Raw genomic sequence first — 16,113 nt, 5'->3', positions numbered from 1 at the left:
CTTGATTTCACTCTGATGTTAATGCTATACCATTTTAAAAATTTCATTCATTATATTCTTCAGCTCCAGAATTTCTGTTTGGTTCTTTTTTATGCTCTCTCTCTTTGTTAAAATTCTGATTTCTTGTTAAAAAAAAAAAAATTCTGATTTTGTTTGTGTATTGTTCTCTTGATTTTGTTGAATTGTCCTTCTGTGTCTTCTCGTAGCTCACCGAGTCTCCCCAAAACAGCTATTTTGAATTCTTCATTGGGTAAATTGCAGATCTCCGTGTCTTCGGGATTGGTTACTGGAAGATTATTGCGATCCTTAGGTGATGTTATGCTTTCTTGATTTTTCATGTTCCTTGCAATTTTCAGCTGCTACCAGAAGTGACTGGTAGCAGTCACCTCTGCCAGTCTTACTCTCTGCTTTGGGAGAGAAATACCTTCCGTTTCAGGAAGGTTGGAATTCTGAGGCTTTCTCAGAATGTCCGTGGGTGCACCTGCTCCGTGCCGTTGTTCCCTCTTGTGCAGAATTCTGAGCTTGTTTATTTAGCTCCTCTCGAGTCTACATTGCCCGCAGGCTGGGTGCGGACAGGCCACCTCCTTTTTGTTTCCCCCAGGTGGCACTAAAGCTCAAGATTTGTCTCTTTCTGGCCTACTGATGTGGATTGGCTTTCTGTACGTCCTCACTATCCATCTGGCAAAGCTCACTCTTGCTGCCCTTGTCAGGATTGTGCACTGGCAGCCAGCCACAGGGGGTGGGTGTATGGTGGTAAGGTGTGTGCAGAGCACTGCGGGGTGCCCGTGAGTCATCTGGGGGCATCTGTGGATGAGGTGTCCTGGGCGTCTCATAGGTGGGCTTGTTGATGCCGTAAGTAGGATCTGCCTTCCTTAAATGCCCTATGAGTGCACTGTCTGCTGCTCTCCCAGCCTCTTCACCCATGGTGATGCCACTCACAAATCAGTATTCTGGATGGAGCGGGAGAGAAATGAGCCTCTTGGGCAGCATCCCACATAGCTGGGGAGGTTGAGTGCTCAGCCATTGCTCTTATGTCCCTTGTAGGAGAAATCATAGGCTCAGAAGATCTCTTGTGGCCCTAAGCTGTACTGCCTCGGGAGAGGGGTGATGTGAGTAAAGTCAGACTGTTCTCTTACCCTCTCCAGTGTGTCCAAATTCATATTTTTTTGCTCCAGTGGTGTCCTGGAACTTCTTGCTGGAAACCTGGACTTCACAGAGGCTGTCTTGTCTATGGGTGGTTGATTAAGATAGTTTTTCCCAGGGGCTCCCTGGAGCCAGCTCACGCATCAGTGCAGAGCCCACAGCCAGGGTCAAAGTCCGTCTGCATGTTACCTGCTGCAACACTTCTCCCGGGCCACTTGGCATATGGTGCTGAATTCCAAAGCTCCCACAAAGACCCTTTTGTCAGTGGATAGATGCCAAGTTGTTGTTTTTCTGTGGGAGAGACACTAATGAGGGAAGTCTTATTCAGCCATGATACTGACATCACTCCTGCCTCAGTGTTAAATCTCCTTGTTTTAAGGTTTGGAATTGAAGCTGGTCATGAGAGCTACTCAGTTTAGACTGAACATGTTTCCATTATTGTACTGCAACCTTCTGTTCAGTCACTTACCTTTTTTTTAAAAAAATAAAATTGATATGGGCACGTAGTGATTTTTCACATTTTCACAAACAGCCTGAGTAGTACTCTGTAGAAAAAGAAAAGGTGAAATAAAAGGAAAGAAGGGCCACTTCGGGAATCTTTGAGAAAATTAATGGAATTTTCTTATATTTCACTTTTGGAAAATGTTTTAACTCTGGTTTTCTATCATCCTATTGAAGAAAAAGTACATGTTGCCTTTTTTATTGTGGATGATTGCTATATCAAAAGGATTTGCTTGAAAAACATTGACTATAGTGGACGAATTGGGGAAAAGGGTATTTTTACACGTTGTCTTTTATGCATTAAAATCTTGATTTTGCTGAAGAATCAGGTGGGAGTATCACAGACCTAACTCCTCAATACTTTCCCAGATTTGGCCATTTTCCTCATCTCTACTGGTTAGAGGCCCTTCCCATATAAACGGATCGTAATTACCTAGCTATTTAAGTAGGCATATACTCTCAAGAGAAGGATGTTGGGAGATTCTCAGAGGTCCTAAGAATCTAATGATCAGTAAGATTTTTTAAGTTGCAGGAGCTGTACCCCTCATATGAAAAAGCCCAAGAAAAATAGATTTTTTTGAAAAGGAGGAATGACTGCATTTTTTAAAAAAATTAATTTATTTTTGGCTGCGTTGGGTCTTCATTGCTGCGCACAGGCTTTCTCTAGTTGCAGTGAGAGGGGGCTACTCTTCGTTGCCGTGCGCAGGCTTCTCATTGCGGTGGCTTCTCTTGTTGCGGAGCACGGGCTCTAGGCACATGGGCTTCAGTAGTCGTGGCACACGGGCTCAGTAGTTGTGGCTCGCGGGTTCTAGAGTGCAGGCTCAGTAGTTGTGGCGCACGGGCTTAGTTGCTCCACGACATATGGGATCTTCCTGGACCAGGGATCGAGCCCGTGTCCCCTGCATTGGCAGGCAGATTCTTATCCACTGCGCCACCAGGGAAGCCCGAGTGCAGTTTTTTTTTTAAAGGAGGAATGAGTGCAGTTAGCAAATGTTATTACACTTAGGAATATCTGTACCTTTGTGTAAATCTGAAGCTGTGGTATCTTCTATGCCTGGTATTTGAAAGAAGTAATCATTTCTAAAACTACGTAGTACAATTAAAGTAGATCTTTTGAACTGAAGAGAATATAGTCTGATAGGTGCATATTTATATGTTTCAAAGTCAAAGTAAGAAAAGTTCTAACTTACTCATGCAAACATTTTACATTTGGCGTATTAACTCTGAGTCTTTATTAATCTCAGTCATCATTTATGAATGGCTCATTCGTGACTTTGTAGCCAGTGTTTCAAAATTATGTGTAATTAACATTTTTAGTGATCAGTTGGTAGAAATTCTCACGTGTAATTTTTAAGCGTGACTCTGGTAATTGACCTGCATTCTGTTAATTTTTAGTCTGATAATCTATTTGCAAGTTGCAAAAATGGAAAGTTTATAGTCAAAACATCTCCCTCCCACTCTTGCCTTTTACTCAGTTGCCACGTTCAGAGAAAACCAGTGTTACTTCTTATAGTCACTGAGAGTTATAATGTGGATTTTGTTTTGTTTTCCTGGGAGATTGATTTTCAAAGCTCAAAGTATATTTAAATTGAGTTTTTATGAACTTCTTTGAGATAGGTGAGATGTCAAAGAACAGAATTAATGTAACAGTTTTGGGAGTGTACATTTTAAAAGTTTTAACCATGATATACAGAGATGGCAGAAATCAACCTGGAAGGCCTTTCTCATTGTGCCATGTTAGTCCATCAGATAAGTCTGTACTATCAGTTATCACTGTGGCTAGATCTGAAACTAAGCTGATGACTGGTATTAGTTACCGAATTGAGGTACTTTTCTATTTGTGCTATCTAAAATGGTTATATATTTTAAAATTCTGCTATTTTCAGAAGATAGCACTTACAAGATGTTTAACAAGAATGCTTTAAGGTTTTTTTATATCTTGGGTAATAATATAGTTTTTACTCTAAAATCTTAGTCTTGGGTGTGGTTGATATCTGGGGGAATGTACCTATGTCGATGGTTGGAAAAGTCTCAGATATGTTTGCTCGCCTGGTACTTCCCTGCCAAGGAGCCTATTTTGTCCTGGAAAAGGCAAAAGATTGAGCTTAGTACATTATAGAGCAATTTTTGAGCACTGTTTTCCCACCAACCTTGTTTTGTTTTCTGTAGGTGTAACTTCTTGTTTAGTGATATGGACCCTTTTAAATTTAGAATTGGGTGTAAATATTTCATCTCAAGTTATCTGCCCAGGAGCACTAATAATTTATGACAGTCTATAGTTGTGCTGCCCATTATAGTAGCCTCTGGCCACATGAGCTTTTAAAGTGGAAATTAATTAATTTCATGTGCTCAGTAGCTACATGTGGTTAGTGGTTACTGCATTGGACAGTGAAGATAGAATATCTCCATCATTGCTCAAAAGTCTCTTGTATAATTTGGGCTGTAGTATATGTAATTCAGGTCTGGTAGCCTGGGCTGCTTAAAATTACCCTCATCCCCATCTTCAACCACTTCCTGATTTATAAGGTTTTGTGGTTTTATTAAAACTCAGTAAATTATTATTATTTTTTTTTTGCGGTACGCGGGCCTCTCACTGTTGTGGCCTCTTCCGTTGCGGAGCACAGGCTCCGGACGCACAGGCTCAGCGGCCATGGCTCATGGGCCCAGCTGCTCCGCGACATGTGGGATCTTCCCGGACCGGGGCACGAACCCGTGTCCCCTGCATCGGCAGGCGGACTCTCAACCACTGCGCCACCAGGGAAGCCCCAGTTCTTTATATATTTTTAAAAGAATTTTTCTTTAGTTATTTCTTGGTTTCCATATTTCTGTTGTTGTTTCTTTTCTTGTTAGAACATGTATGTGTGAAAAATATGCTTTGTTCCATTTGTCTCAGGAAGGACAAAAATATGCTGTTTGTGGTCCCATGTGTTTCAGGAAGCAAGAGGCTACTATGAGCAGACTGGAGTTGGTCCACTGCCTGTTGTCCTGTTCAATGGAATGCCCTTTGAAAAGGAGCAGCTGGACCCTGATGAGTTGGAAACCATCACAATGCACAAAATCCTGGAGACTACAACCTTCTTTCAAAGAGCAGTGTACTTGGTAAGTACTGTTTCAAGGCTGATTTTGAAAGAGAATGGTTTGCTTACATTTTTGTAGTCCTGTAGGAGGCAATAAAGTTTTCTATACACCACTCATAATTGATTTGCAGACTCCCAGCAGGTTCTGCTGTAGTGAAAATATCCCTGAGACTTTCTGTACGTTTTTTTTTTTTTTTTTTCTTTTTTTTCTTGTGGTACGTGGGCCTCTCACTGCTGTGGCCTCTCCCGTTGCGGAGCACAGGCTCTGGACGTGCAGGCTCAGCGGCCATGGTTCACGGGCCCAGCCGCTCTGCGGCATGTGGGATCTTCCCGGACTGGGGCACGAACCCGTGTCCCCTGCATCGGCAGGTGGACTCTCAACCACAGCGCCACCAGGGAAGCCCTCTGTACGTTGTTTTTGAAATAACGAATTTTATTGGCTTCAAGCTTAAATTTTATTTTAAAAATTCTTAAGAATTTAGCCATTCTAAGAGATATTTGTTCTACTTGTAAGGAATTTTGACTCAGAAAAATTCACATATTTTATATATATATAGTTATTGTTGAGATATAACTTACATGCCGTAAAACTCAGCCTTTTTTTTTTTTTTAACATCTTTGTTGGGGTATAATTGTTTACAATGGTGTGTTAGTTTCTGCTTTATAATAAAGTGAATCAGTCATACACATACACATGTTCCGATATCTCTTCCCTCTTGCGTCTCCCTCCCTCCCACCCTTCCTATCCCACCCCTCCAGGCGGTCACAAAGCACCGAGCCGATATCCCTGTGCCATGCGGCTGCTTCCCACCAGCTGTCTACCTTACGTTTGTTAGTGTGTATATGTCCATGACTCTCTCTCGCCCTGCCACAGCTCACCCTTCCCCCTCCCCATATCCTCAAGTGCGTTCTCCAGTAGGTCTGTGTCTTTATTCCTGTCTTACCCCTAGGTTCTTCATGACATTTTTTTTTTCTTCTTAAATTCCATATATATGTGTTAGCATACGGTATTTGTCTTTTTCTTTCTGACTTACATCACTCTGTATGACAGACTCTAGGTCTATCCACCTCATTACAAATAGCTCAATTTCGTTTCTTTTTATGGCTGAGTAATATTCCATTGTATATATGTGCCACATCTTCTTTATCCATTCATCCGATGATGGGCACTTAGGTTGTTTCCATCTCTGGGCTATTGTAAATAGGGCTGCAATGAACATTTTGGTACATGACTCTTTTTGAATTTTGGTTTTCTCAGGGTATATGCCCAGTAGTGGGATTGCTGGGTCATATGGTAGTTCTATTTGTAGTTTTTTAAGGAACCTCCATACTGTTCTCTATAGTGGCTGAACCAATTCACATTCCCACCAGCAGTGCAAGAGTGTTCCCTTTTCTCCACACCCTCTCCAGCATTTATTGTTTCTAGATTTTTTGATGATGGCCATTCTGACTGGTGTGAGATGATATCTCATTGTAGTTTTGATTTGCATTTCTCTAATGATTAATGATGTTGAGCATTCTTTCATGTGTTTGTTGGCAGTCTGTGTATCTTCTTTGGAGAAATGTCTGTTTAGGTCTTCTGCCCATTTTTGGATTGGGTTGTTTGTTTTTTTGTTATTGAGCTGCATGAGCTGCTTGTAAATTTTGGAGATTAATCCTTTGTCGGTTGCTTCATTTGCAAATATTTTCTCCCATTCTGAGGGTTGTCTTTTGGTCTTGTTTATGGTTTCCTTTGCTGTGCAAAAGCTTTGAAGTTTCATTAGGTCTCATTTGTTTATTTTTGTTTTTATTTCCATTACTCTAGGAGGTGGGTCAAAAAGGATCTTGCTGTGATTTATGTCATAGAGTGTCCTGCCTATGTTTTCCTCTAAGAGTTTGATAGTTTCTGGTCTTACATTTAGGTCTTTAATCCATTTTGAGCTTATTTTTGTGTATGGTGTTAGGGAGTGATCTAATCTCATACTTTTACATGTATCTGTCCATTTTTCCCAGCACCACTTATTGAAGAGGCTGTCCTTTCTCCACTGTACATTCCTGCCACCTTTATCAAAGATAAGGTGTCCATATGTGCGTGGGTTTATCTCTGGGCTTTCTATCCTGTTCCATTGATCTATCTTTCTGTTTTTGTGCCAGTACCATACTGTCTTGATTACTGTAGCTTTGTAGTAGAGTCTGAAGTCAGGGAGCCTGATTCCTCCAGCTCCGTTTTTCGTTCTCAAGATTGCTTTGGCTATTCAGGGTCTTTTGTGTTTCCATACAAATTGCGAAATTTTTTGTTCTAGTTCTGTGAAAAATGCCAGTGGTAGTTTGATAGGGATTGCATTGAATCTATAGTTTGCTTTGGGTAGTAGAGTCATTTTCACAATGTTGATTCTTCCAATCCAAGAACAAGGTATATCTCTCCATCTATTTGTATCATCTTTAATTTCTTTCATCAGTGTCTTATAATTTTCTGCATACAGGTCTTTTGTCTCCTTAGGTAGGATTATTCCTAGATATTTTATTCTTTTTGTTGCAGTGGTAAGTGGGAGTGTTTCCTTAATTTCTCTTTCAGATTTTTCATCATTAGTATATAGGAATGCCAGAGATTTCTGTGCATTAATTTTGTATCCTGCTACTTTACCAAATTCATTGATTAGCTCTAGTAGTTTTCTGGTAGCATCTTTAGGATTCTCTATGTATAGGATCATGTCATCTGCAAACAGTGACAGCTTTACTTCTTCTTTTCCGATTTGGATTCCTTTTATTTCCTTTTCTTCTCTGATTGCTGTGGCTAAAACTTCCCAAAACTATGTTGAATAAGAGTGGTGAGAGTGGGCAACCTTGTCTTGTTCCTGATCTTAGTGGAAATGCTTTCAGTTTTTCACCATTGAGGATGATGTTGGCTGTGGGCTTGTCATATATGGCCTTTATTATGTTGAGGAAAGTTCCCTCTATGCCTACTTTCTGCAGGGTTTTTATCATAAATGGGTGTTGAATTTTGTCAAAAGTTTTCTCTGCATCTATTGAGATGATCATATGGTTTTTCTCCTTCAGTCTGTTAATATGGTTTATCACATTGATAGATTTGCGTATATTGAAGAATCCTTGCATTCCTGGAATAAGCCCCACTTGATCATGGTGTATGATCCTTTTAATGTGCTGTTGGATTCTGTTTGCTAGTATTTTGTTGAGGATTTTTGCATCTATGTTCATCAGTGATATTGGCCTGTAGTTTTCTTTCTTTGTGACATCCTTGTCTGGTTTTGGTATCAAGGTGATGGTGGCCTCGTAGAAGGAATTTGGGAGTGTTCCATCCTCTGCTATATTTTGGAAGAGTTTGAGAAGGATAGGTGATAGCTCTTCTCTAAATGTTTGTTAGAATTCGCCTGTGAAGCCATCTGGTCCTGGGCTTTTGTTTGTTGGAAGATTTTTAATCACAGTTTCAATTTCAGTGCTTGTGATTGGTCTGTTCATATTTTCTGTTTCTTCCTGATTCAGTCTTGGCAGGTTGTGCCTTTCTAAGAATTTGTCCATTTCTTCCCCGTTGTCCATTTTATTGGCATAGAGTTGCTTGTAGTAATCTCTCATGATCTTTTGTATTTCTGCAGTGTCAGTTGTTAATTCTCCTTTTTCATTTCTAATTCTATTGATTTGAGTCTTCTCCCTTTTTTTCTTGATGAGTCTGGCTAGTGGTTTATCTATTTTGTTTATCTTCTCAAAGAATCAGCTTTTAGTTTTATTGATCTTTGCTATTGTTTCCTTCATTTCTTTTTCATTTATTTCTGATCTGATTTTTATGATTTCTTTCCTTCTGGTAGCTTTGGGGTTTTTTTGTTCTTGTTTCTCTAATTGCTTGAGGTGCAAGGTTAGGTTGTTTATTCGAGATGTTTCCTGCTTCTTAAGGTGGGCTTGTATTGCTATAACCTTCCCCCTTAGAACTGCTTTTGCTTTATCCCATAGGTTTTGGGTCGTTGTGTCTCCATTGTCATTTGTTTCTAGGTATTTTTTTATTTCCTCTTTGATTTCTTCTGTGATCACTTCGTTATTAAGTAGTGTATTGTTTAGCCTCCATGTGTTTGTAATTTTTACGGATCTTTTCCTGTAATTGATATCTAGTCTCACGGCGTTGTGGTTGGAAAAGATACTTGATACAATTTCAATTTTCTTAAATTTACCAAGGCTTGATTTGTGACCCAAGATATTATCTATCCTGGAGAATGTTCCATGAGCACTTGAGAAAAATGTGTATTCTGTTGTTTTTGGATGAAGTGTCCTATAAATATCAATTAAGTCCATCTTGTTTAATGTATCATTTAAAGCTTGTGTTTCCTTATTTATTTTCATTTTGGATGATCTGTCCATGGGTGAAAGTGGTGTGTTAAAGTCCCCTACTATTAATGTGTTACTGTCGATTTCCCCTTTTATGGCTGTTAGTATTTGCCTTAGGTATTGAGGTGCTCCTATGTTGGGTGCATAAATATTTACAATTGTTATATCTTCTTCTTGGATCGATCCCTTGATCATTATGTAGTGTCCTTCTTTGTCTCTTCTAATAGTCCTTATTTTAAAGTCTATTTTGTCTGATACGAGAATTGCTACTCCAGCTTTCTTTTGGTTTCCATTTGCATGGAATATCTTTTTCCATCCCCTTACTTTCAGTCTGTATGTGTCTCTAGGTCTGAAGTGGGTCTCTTGTAGACAGCAAATATAAGGGTCTTGTTTTTGTATCCATTCAGCCAATCTGTGTCTTTTGGTGGGAGCATTTAGTCCATTTACATTTAAGGTATTTGTCGATATGTATGTTCCTATTCCCATTTTCTAAATTGTTTTGGGTTCGTTATTGTAGGTCTTTTCCTTCTTTTGTGTTTCTTGCCTAGAGAAGTTCCTTTAGCAGTTGTTGTAGAGCTGGTTTGGTGGTGCTGAACTCTCTCAGCTTTTGCTTGTCTGTAAAGGTTTTAATTTCTCCATCAAATCTGAATGAGATCCTTGCTGGGTAGAGTAGTCTTGGTTGCAGGTTTTTCTCCTTCATCGCTTTCAGTATGTCCTGCCACTCCCTTCTGGCTTGTAGGGTTTCTGCTGAGAGATCAGCTGTTAACCTTATGGGGATTCCCTTGCGTGTTATTTGTTGTTTTTCCCTTGCTGCTTTTAATATGCTTTCTTTGTATTTAACTTTTGACAATTTGATTAATATGTGTCTTGGTGTGTTTCTCCTTGGATTTATCCTGTATGGGACTCCCTGTGCTTCCTGGACTTGATTAACAATTTCCTTTCCCATATTAGGGAAGTTTTCAACTATAATCTCTTCAAATATCTTCTCAGTCCCTTTCTTTTTCTCTTCTTCTTCTGGAACCCCTATAATTCGAATGTTGGTGTGTTTAATGTTGTCCCAGAGGTCTCTGAGACTGTCCTCAGTTCTTTTCATTCTTTTTTCTTTATTCTGCTCTGCAGTAATTATTTCCACTGTTTTATCTTCCAGGTCACTTACCTGTTCTTCTGCCTCAGTTATTCTGCTATTGTTCCCATCTAGAGTACTTTTAATTTCATTTATTGTGTTGTTCATTGTTGCTTGTTTCATCTTTATTTCTTCTAGGTCCTTGTTAACTGTTTCTTGCATTTTGTCCTTTCTGTTTCCAAGATTTTGGATCATCCTTACTATCATTATTCTGAATTCTTTTTCAGGTAGACTGCCTATTTCCTCTTCATTTGTTAGGTCTGGTGCATTTTTATCTTGCTCCTTTATCTGCTGTGTGTTTTTCTGTCTTCTCATTTTGTTTATCTTACTGTGTTTGGGGTCTCCTTTTTGCAGGCTGCAGGTTCGTAGTTCCTGCTGTTTTTGATGTCTGTCTCCAGTGGCTAAGGTTGGGTCAGTGGGTTGTGTAGGTTTCCGGGTGGAGGGGACTAGTGCCTGTGTTGTGGTGGATGAGGCTGGATCTTGTCTCTCTAGTGGGCAGGTTCACGTTTGGTGGTGTGGTTTGGGGTGTCTGTGGCCTTATTATGATTTTAGGCAGCCTCTCTGCTAGTGGGTGGGGTTGTGTTCCTGTTTTGCTAGTTGTTTGGCATAGGTTGTCCAGCGCTGTAGCTTGCTGGTCGTTGAGTGAAGCTGGGTGCTGGTGTTAAGATGGAGGTCTCTGGGAGATTTTTACTGTTTGATATTATGTGGAGCTGGGAGGTCTTTTGTTGTCCAGTGTCCTGAAGTTGGCTCTCCCACCTCAGAGGCAGAGCCCTGACTCCTGGCTGGAGCACCAAGAGCCTTTCATCCACATGGCTCAGAATAAAAGGGAGAAAAAGTAGAGAGAATTAGTAGAAGTATGTAGAAGGAAAATAAGAAAGGAGGGAAGGAAGGAAGGAAGGAAGAAGGAAAGAAAGAAGCAAAGAAGGTAAGGCAAGAAGGAAAGAAAGGGAGGGAGGGAGGGGGGAAGGAAGGAAGAAAGACAGAAAGAAGATACAGTAAAATAAAGTATAATAAAGTTATTGAATTAAAAAATAATTATTTAGAAAAAAAAAGGGACGGATAGAACCTTAGGACAAATGTTGGAAGCAAAGCTATACAGACAAAATCTTACACAGAAGCATACACATACACCCTCACAAAAAGAGGTAAAGGGGAAAAAATCGTAAGTCTTGCTCTCAGAGACCACCTCCTCAATTTGGGATGACTCGTTGTCTATTCATGTGTTCCACAGATGCAGGGCACATCAAGTTGATTGTGGAGCTTTAATCCGCTGCTCCTGAGGCTGCTGGGAGAGATTTCCCTTTCTCTTCTTTGTTCTCACAGCTCACAGGGGCTCAGCTTTGGATTTGGCCCTGCCTCTGCGTGTAGGTCGCTGGAGGGCGTCTGTTTTTTGCTCTGACAGGATGGGGTTAAAGGAGCCGCTGATTCGGGGGCTCTGGCGCACTCAGGCCGGGGCGGGGGGGGGAGGGAGGGGCACTGCGTGTGGGACGGGCCTGCGGCGGCAGAGGCCGGCGTAACGTTGCAGCAGCCTGAGGCCCACCGTGCGTTCTCCTGGGGAAGTTGTCCCTGGATCCCGAGAACCTGGCAGTGGTGGGTTGCACAGGCTCCGCGGAAGAGGGGTGTGGATAGTGACCTGTGCTCGCAGACAGGCCCCTTGATGGCGGCAGCAGCAGCCTTAGCGTCTCCTGCCCGTCCCTGGGGTCTGTGCTTTTAGCCGTGGCTCGCGCCCGTCTCTGGGGTCCGCGCTTTTAGCCACGGCTCGCGCCCGTCTCTGGGGTCCGCGCTTTTAGCCGCGGCTCGCGCCTGTCTCTGGAGTCTTTAAGCAGCGCTCTTAAACCCCTCTCCTCGCGCACCAGGAAACAAAGAGGGAAGAAAAAGTCTCTTGCCTCTTCGGCAGGTGCAGACTTTTCCCCGGACTCCCTCCCGGCTAGCCGTGGTGCACTGACCCCTTCAGACTATGTTCACGCTGCCAACCCCAGTCCTCTCCCTGTGCTCCGACCGAAGCCCGAGCCTCAGCTCCCAGCCCCGCCCGCCCCGGCGGGTGAGCAGACAAGCCTCTCGGGCTGGTGAGTGCCGGTCGGCACCGATCCTCTGTGCGGGAATCTCCCCGCTTTGCCCTCCGCACCTGTTGCTGTGCACTCCTCCGCGGCCCCGAAGCTCCCCGCTCCGCCTCCCGCAGTCTCCGCCCGCGAAGGGGCTTCCTAGTGTGTGGAATCTTTTCCTCCTTCACACCTCCCTCCCACTGGTGCAGGTGCCGTCCCTATTCTTTTGTCTCTGTTTTTTCCTTTTTTCTTTTGCCCTACCCAGGTACGTGGGGGAGTTTCTTGTCTTTTGGGAGGTTGAGGTCTTCTGCCAGCGTTCAGTAGGTGTTCTGTAGGAGTTGTTCCACGTGTAGATGTATTTCTGGTGTATCTGTGGGGAGGAAGGTGATCTCCGCATCTTACTCTTCCGCCATCTTCCCAGACCCCCAAAACTCAGCCTTTTAAGGTGGACTATGCAGTGGGTTTTAGTATTTACACAGAATTATGCAACTGTCACTGCTGTCTAATTTCAGAGCATTATCCTCACCCCTAAAATAAACCTGACACCCAGCAGCAATCACTCCCCATTTTCCCCTACCCCACCCCCTGGCACCCATGAATCTGTTTTCAGTCTCTATGGATTTGCCTGTTTGGGACATTTTACAAAGAGGTATTCATATAATATATGGTCTTTTGTGACTGATTTCTCTGACTTAGCATAATGTTTTCAAGGTTTATCCTTATTGGAGCATGTGTCAGTGCTCCATTCCTTTTTTATGGCCAAATAATAGTTCCTCCAGTGGATATACCACAGTTTGTTTATCCATTCATATTTAGGTTATTGCCACTTTTTGGGCTACTATGAATAATGCTGCTGCTATAAGCAATCCCGTAAAAGTTTTAATGTAGACATATGTTCTCACTTGTCTTGGGTATACACTTAGGAGTGTAGTTATTCTATTTTTAATAGTAATTCCATTTTTAACAGAACTGCCAGACTGTTTTCCAAAGCACCTGCACCCGTATGCTTTCCTCTCAGCAATGTATACAGGTTCCATTTTCTCTGAATTCTAACCAGTTGTTGGTATTGTCTGTCTCTTCGATGATAGCCTAGTGGGTGTGAAGTGGTATCTCATTGTGGTTTTGATTTGCATTACTCAGCCATGAATGATGTTGAGCATTGTTTCCTATGACCATTTATTTCTCTTTGGAGAAGTGTCTGTTCAGATTATTTGCCTGTGTTTAATTGGGTTATTTGTTTTATTACTGTTGAGTTATAAGAGTTCTTTGTATATTCTGGACATGAATTCCATATTATTTATGATTTTCAAATATTTTTTCTCATTTTCTGCTTTCTCTTTTTACTTTCTTGGTAGTGTCTTTTAAAGCACAAATGTTTTAAATTTTGATTAAGTTCAATTTACTTTTTTTTGTTGTTGTTGTTTGTATTTGTATCATATGTAAGAAATTCTTGCTTAATCCTAGGTCATGAAGATTTCTGTGTTTTCTTCTGAGTATTTCATAGTTTTTTCTCTTAACATTTAGTTCTTTGATCCATCTTCAGTTAATTTTTGTATATGGAGTGAGGTAGGATTCCAACTCTTTTTCCCTGTTCAATTTGAGACATGCACCTTGGGTATCTTTTTGAATATTCAGTTGCCCCAGCACCATTTATTGAAAAGAGTAGTCTTTCCCCATTAAATTGTCATGGTACCGTTGTCAAAAATAAATTGCCCACTAATGTATAGGTTTATTTTTGGACTGTCTCTTGTTTTCCATTCACCTATATATCTTTTTCTATATAAGTACCTCACAGTCTTGATTATTGTCATAATCAAGTGTGAGTTTTCCAACTTTGAGCTTTTCTTTTTTAAGAATGTTTGGCTCTTCTGTGAATATTAATTACATAAACATATATGAATATGAAATATATAAATGTACAGTGAAGCAGTCATTATGATACCAAAGAATTAGAAATAATTTAAATATCTAACAATATGATGGGGCACAATGTAGCTATTAAAACGATGTTAACTAAGAATATCTAAAGATATGTTTATATAATATGTCGCCAGGTTCTGGCAAGTGGATTATAAAGTAGTGTGGCCAGGCTGATCCTGTTACTGCATATATGTGAATGTGTCTGGGTAGGTGTGTGCGTATGTAAGTGTGTCTGTATGTGTATATGTGTATGTCTCTGTGTGTGTTAGGCTGGGAATAAGTACCTCAAATGAGAGGCTTTTTCATGAACAGCAAGATTATGGATGGTTGTTTTTCTTTGGGCTCTTCTGTATTATATTTTCATCAGTGAATATGTATTATATTGCTAATATGAAATAAAAAAGTTTTTAAAAAAGCACTAGCCTGTTTACCACCTCACAGATGGGAAACTGCTCAAGCACAGAGAAAAACAATTGATTTAAAGTTTGAAGATTAAAATGAATATTTTTAAAAAGTCAGATTTGAGTTCAAAGAGTGCGCTACAGACAAGATAATTACGTGCCCTTGTGGTTTCAAAACTCGTTGTGTAGTTTTAAATAAACCTCACAAATTTTAACTCACTATTTGCTAAGGTGAATGTTTTTAGAAAGGAACTCTTCTGATTCCAAATCACATTGATTTAAATGCACACCTCCGCTTTTTATTCTGCTCTTCTCACCGGGCTCTTCTCTGTGGTCAGACAGCCCCATCTGCCATTTTGCATCAGCTCAGCTTACAGACAGTTGTCTATAAAACTTGTGAAATCCCTAGTGAAATTTGACTAACTGAAACCTTAATTTATCAGACATGTGGGGCTTTGTTTTTTAGGAGAAAGATCAAGGAAAAATAAAATATTAGGGGCTTAAAACCAACAAAAAGCCCCCTAAAGCTCAGCTTTGCATGTGTGCTTTGTGCTTGTTCCACTTTCAGACAAATCGTAAAAATCCAAGCAAAAAGAACCCCCAGAAAGCAAATAAAATTAACATAGCCCACAGTCTCTTAGATTTAGCCGCCATTTGTGATTCTGTACATGTTACCAGTCTTCAATGCATACACAAAACGCATGCACGTGCACACAAGCATGTACGTACATACTCATACATCTGGTAATAAGGTGATGGCTGGGGACGCTCCCCTCCTCGTGGAAGTTTGTAACTGGAATATTAATATTTGCAATGTGTTGACAGTTTTTAGTTTGTGGAGGTGGAGACATCATTTCTCCTTTGGAGCAGACTTCTAATGTTTTTAGAAAAAGTCCCAGTCTGGGCTCTTTAGTTACAAAAATATAAAGGACTTAGCTAGGATACTGAGAGAAAATGTCAAGCTCACCATAAATATGACCGTGGCTGTGTAGTGTGACATGGCTACTAATGAAAACAAGGCTATTCTTTAGCCTGACTATGCCCTTAATGTAATGGAGAAATGATTTTTATCTAAATGAAAGTTTGGGTTGGACTGTTGGTGTTCCTTTAAAAAAAAAAGGTTTGGCTCTTCTGTGTCCCTTTCAATTCCATAAGAATCTTAAGATCAGCTTGTCAGTTTCTGCAAAAAAGGGGCCATTGGGATTTTGATAGGAATTGTGTTGAATCTGTTGATCAATTTGGGGAATATTGACATCTTAATAATATTGAATCTTCTAACCCATGAACGCAGGGTGTTTTTCTATTTATTTAGGTCTTGTTACTTTCTTTTAATGATGTTTTATCGTTTTCAGTGAAGAAGTCTTACACTTCTTTTGTTAAATTTATTCCTTAGTATTTTACATTTTACTCTTTTTGATGCTGTTGTAAATGTAGTTGTTTCCTTAATTTAGTTTTTGGATAGTTCATTGATAGTGAATAGAAATGCAATTGATTTTTATATATTGATCTTATATGCTGTAACCATGTTGATATTGTTTATTAGCTCTAAGAGTTTTTTTGTGGATTCTTTAACATTTTCTGTATAGAAAATACTG

At 40.5% G+C, this 16,113-nt stretch overlaps 1 protein-coding gene across 1 annotated transcript in view; it reads left to right on the top strand.

The window, feature by feature from the left end:
• The window catches only part of UGGT1 (UDP-glucose glycoprotein glucosyltransferase 1), a 118,879-nt gene that overhangs the window by 54,673 nt on the left and 48,093 nt on the right, over positions 1-16,113 (top strand). The window contains exon 18 of the mRNA XM_082841767.1: positions 4,579-4,743. Within this exon, the coding sequence (XP_082697893.1) occupies positions 4,579-4,743 (165 nt within the window). The remainder of the gene's footprint in view (positions 1-4,578; positions 4,744-16,113) is intronic.

The sequence above is a fragment of the Leucopleurus acutus genome (genome assembly GCF_964270905.1).
Source record: "Leucopleurus acutus genome assembly, chromosome: 6".
Lineage (NCBI taxonomy): Eukaryota > Metazoa > Chordata > Mammalia > Artiodactyla > Delphinidae > Leucopleurus > Leucopleurus acutus.
The sequence above is the reverse complement of the archived record's forward strand: the minus strand, read 5'-3'. Positions and strand labels throughout refer to the sequence as shown.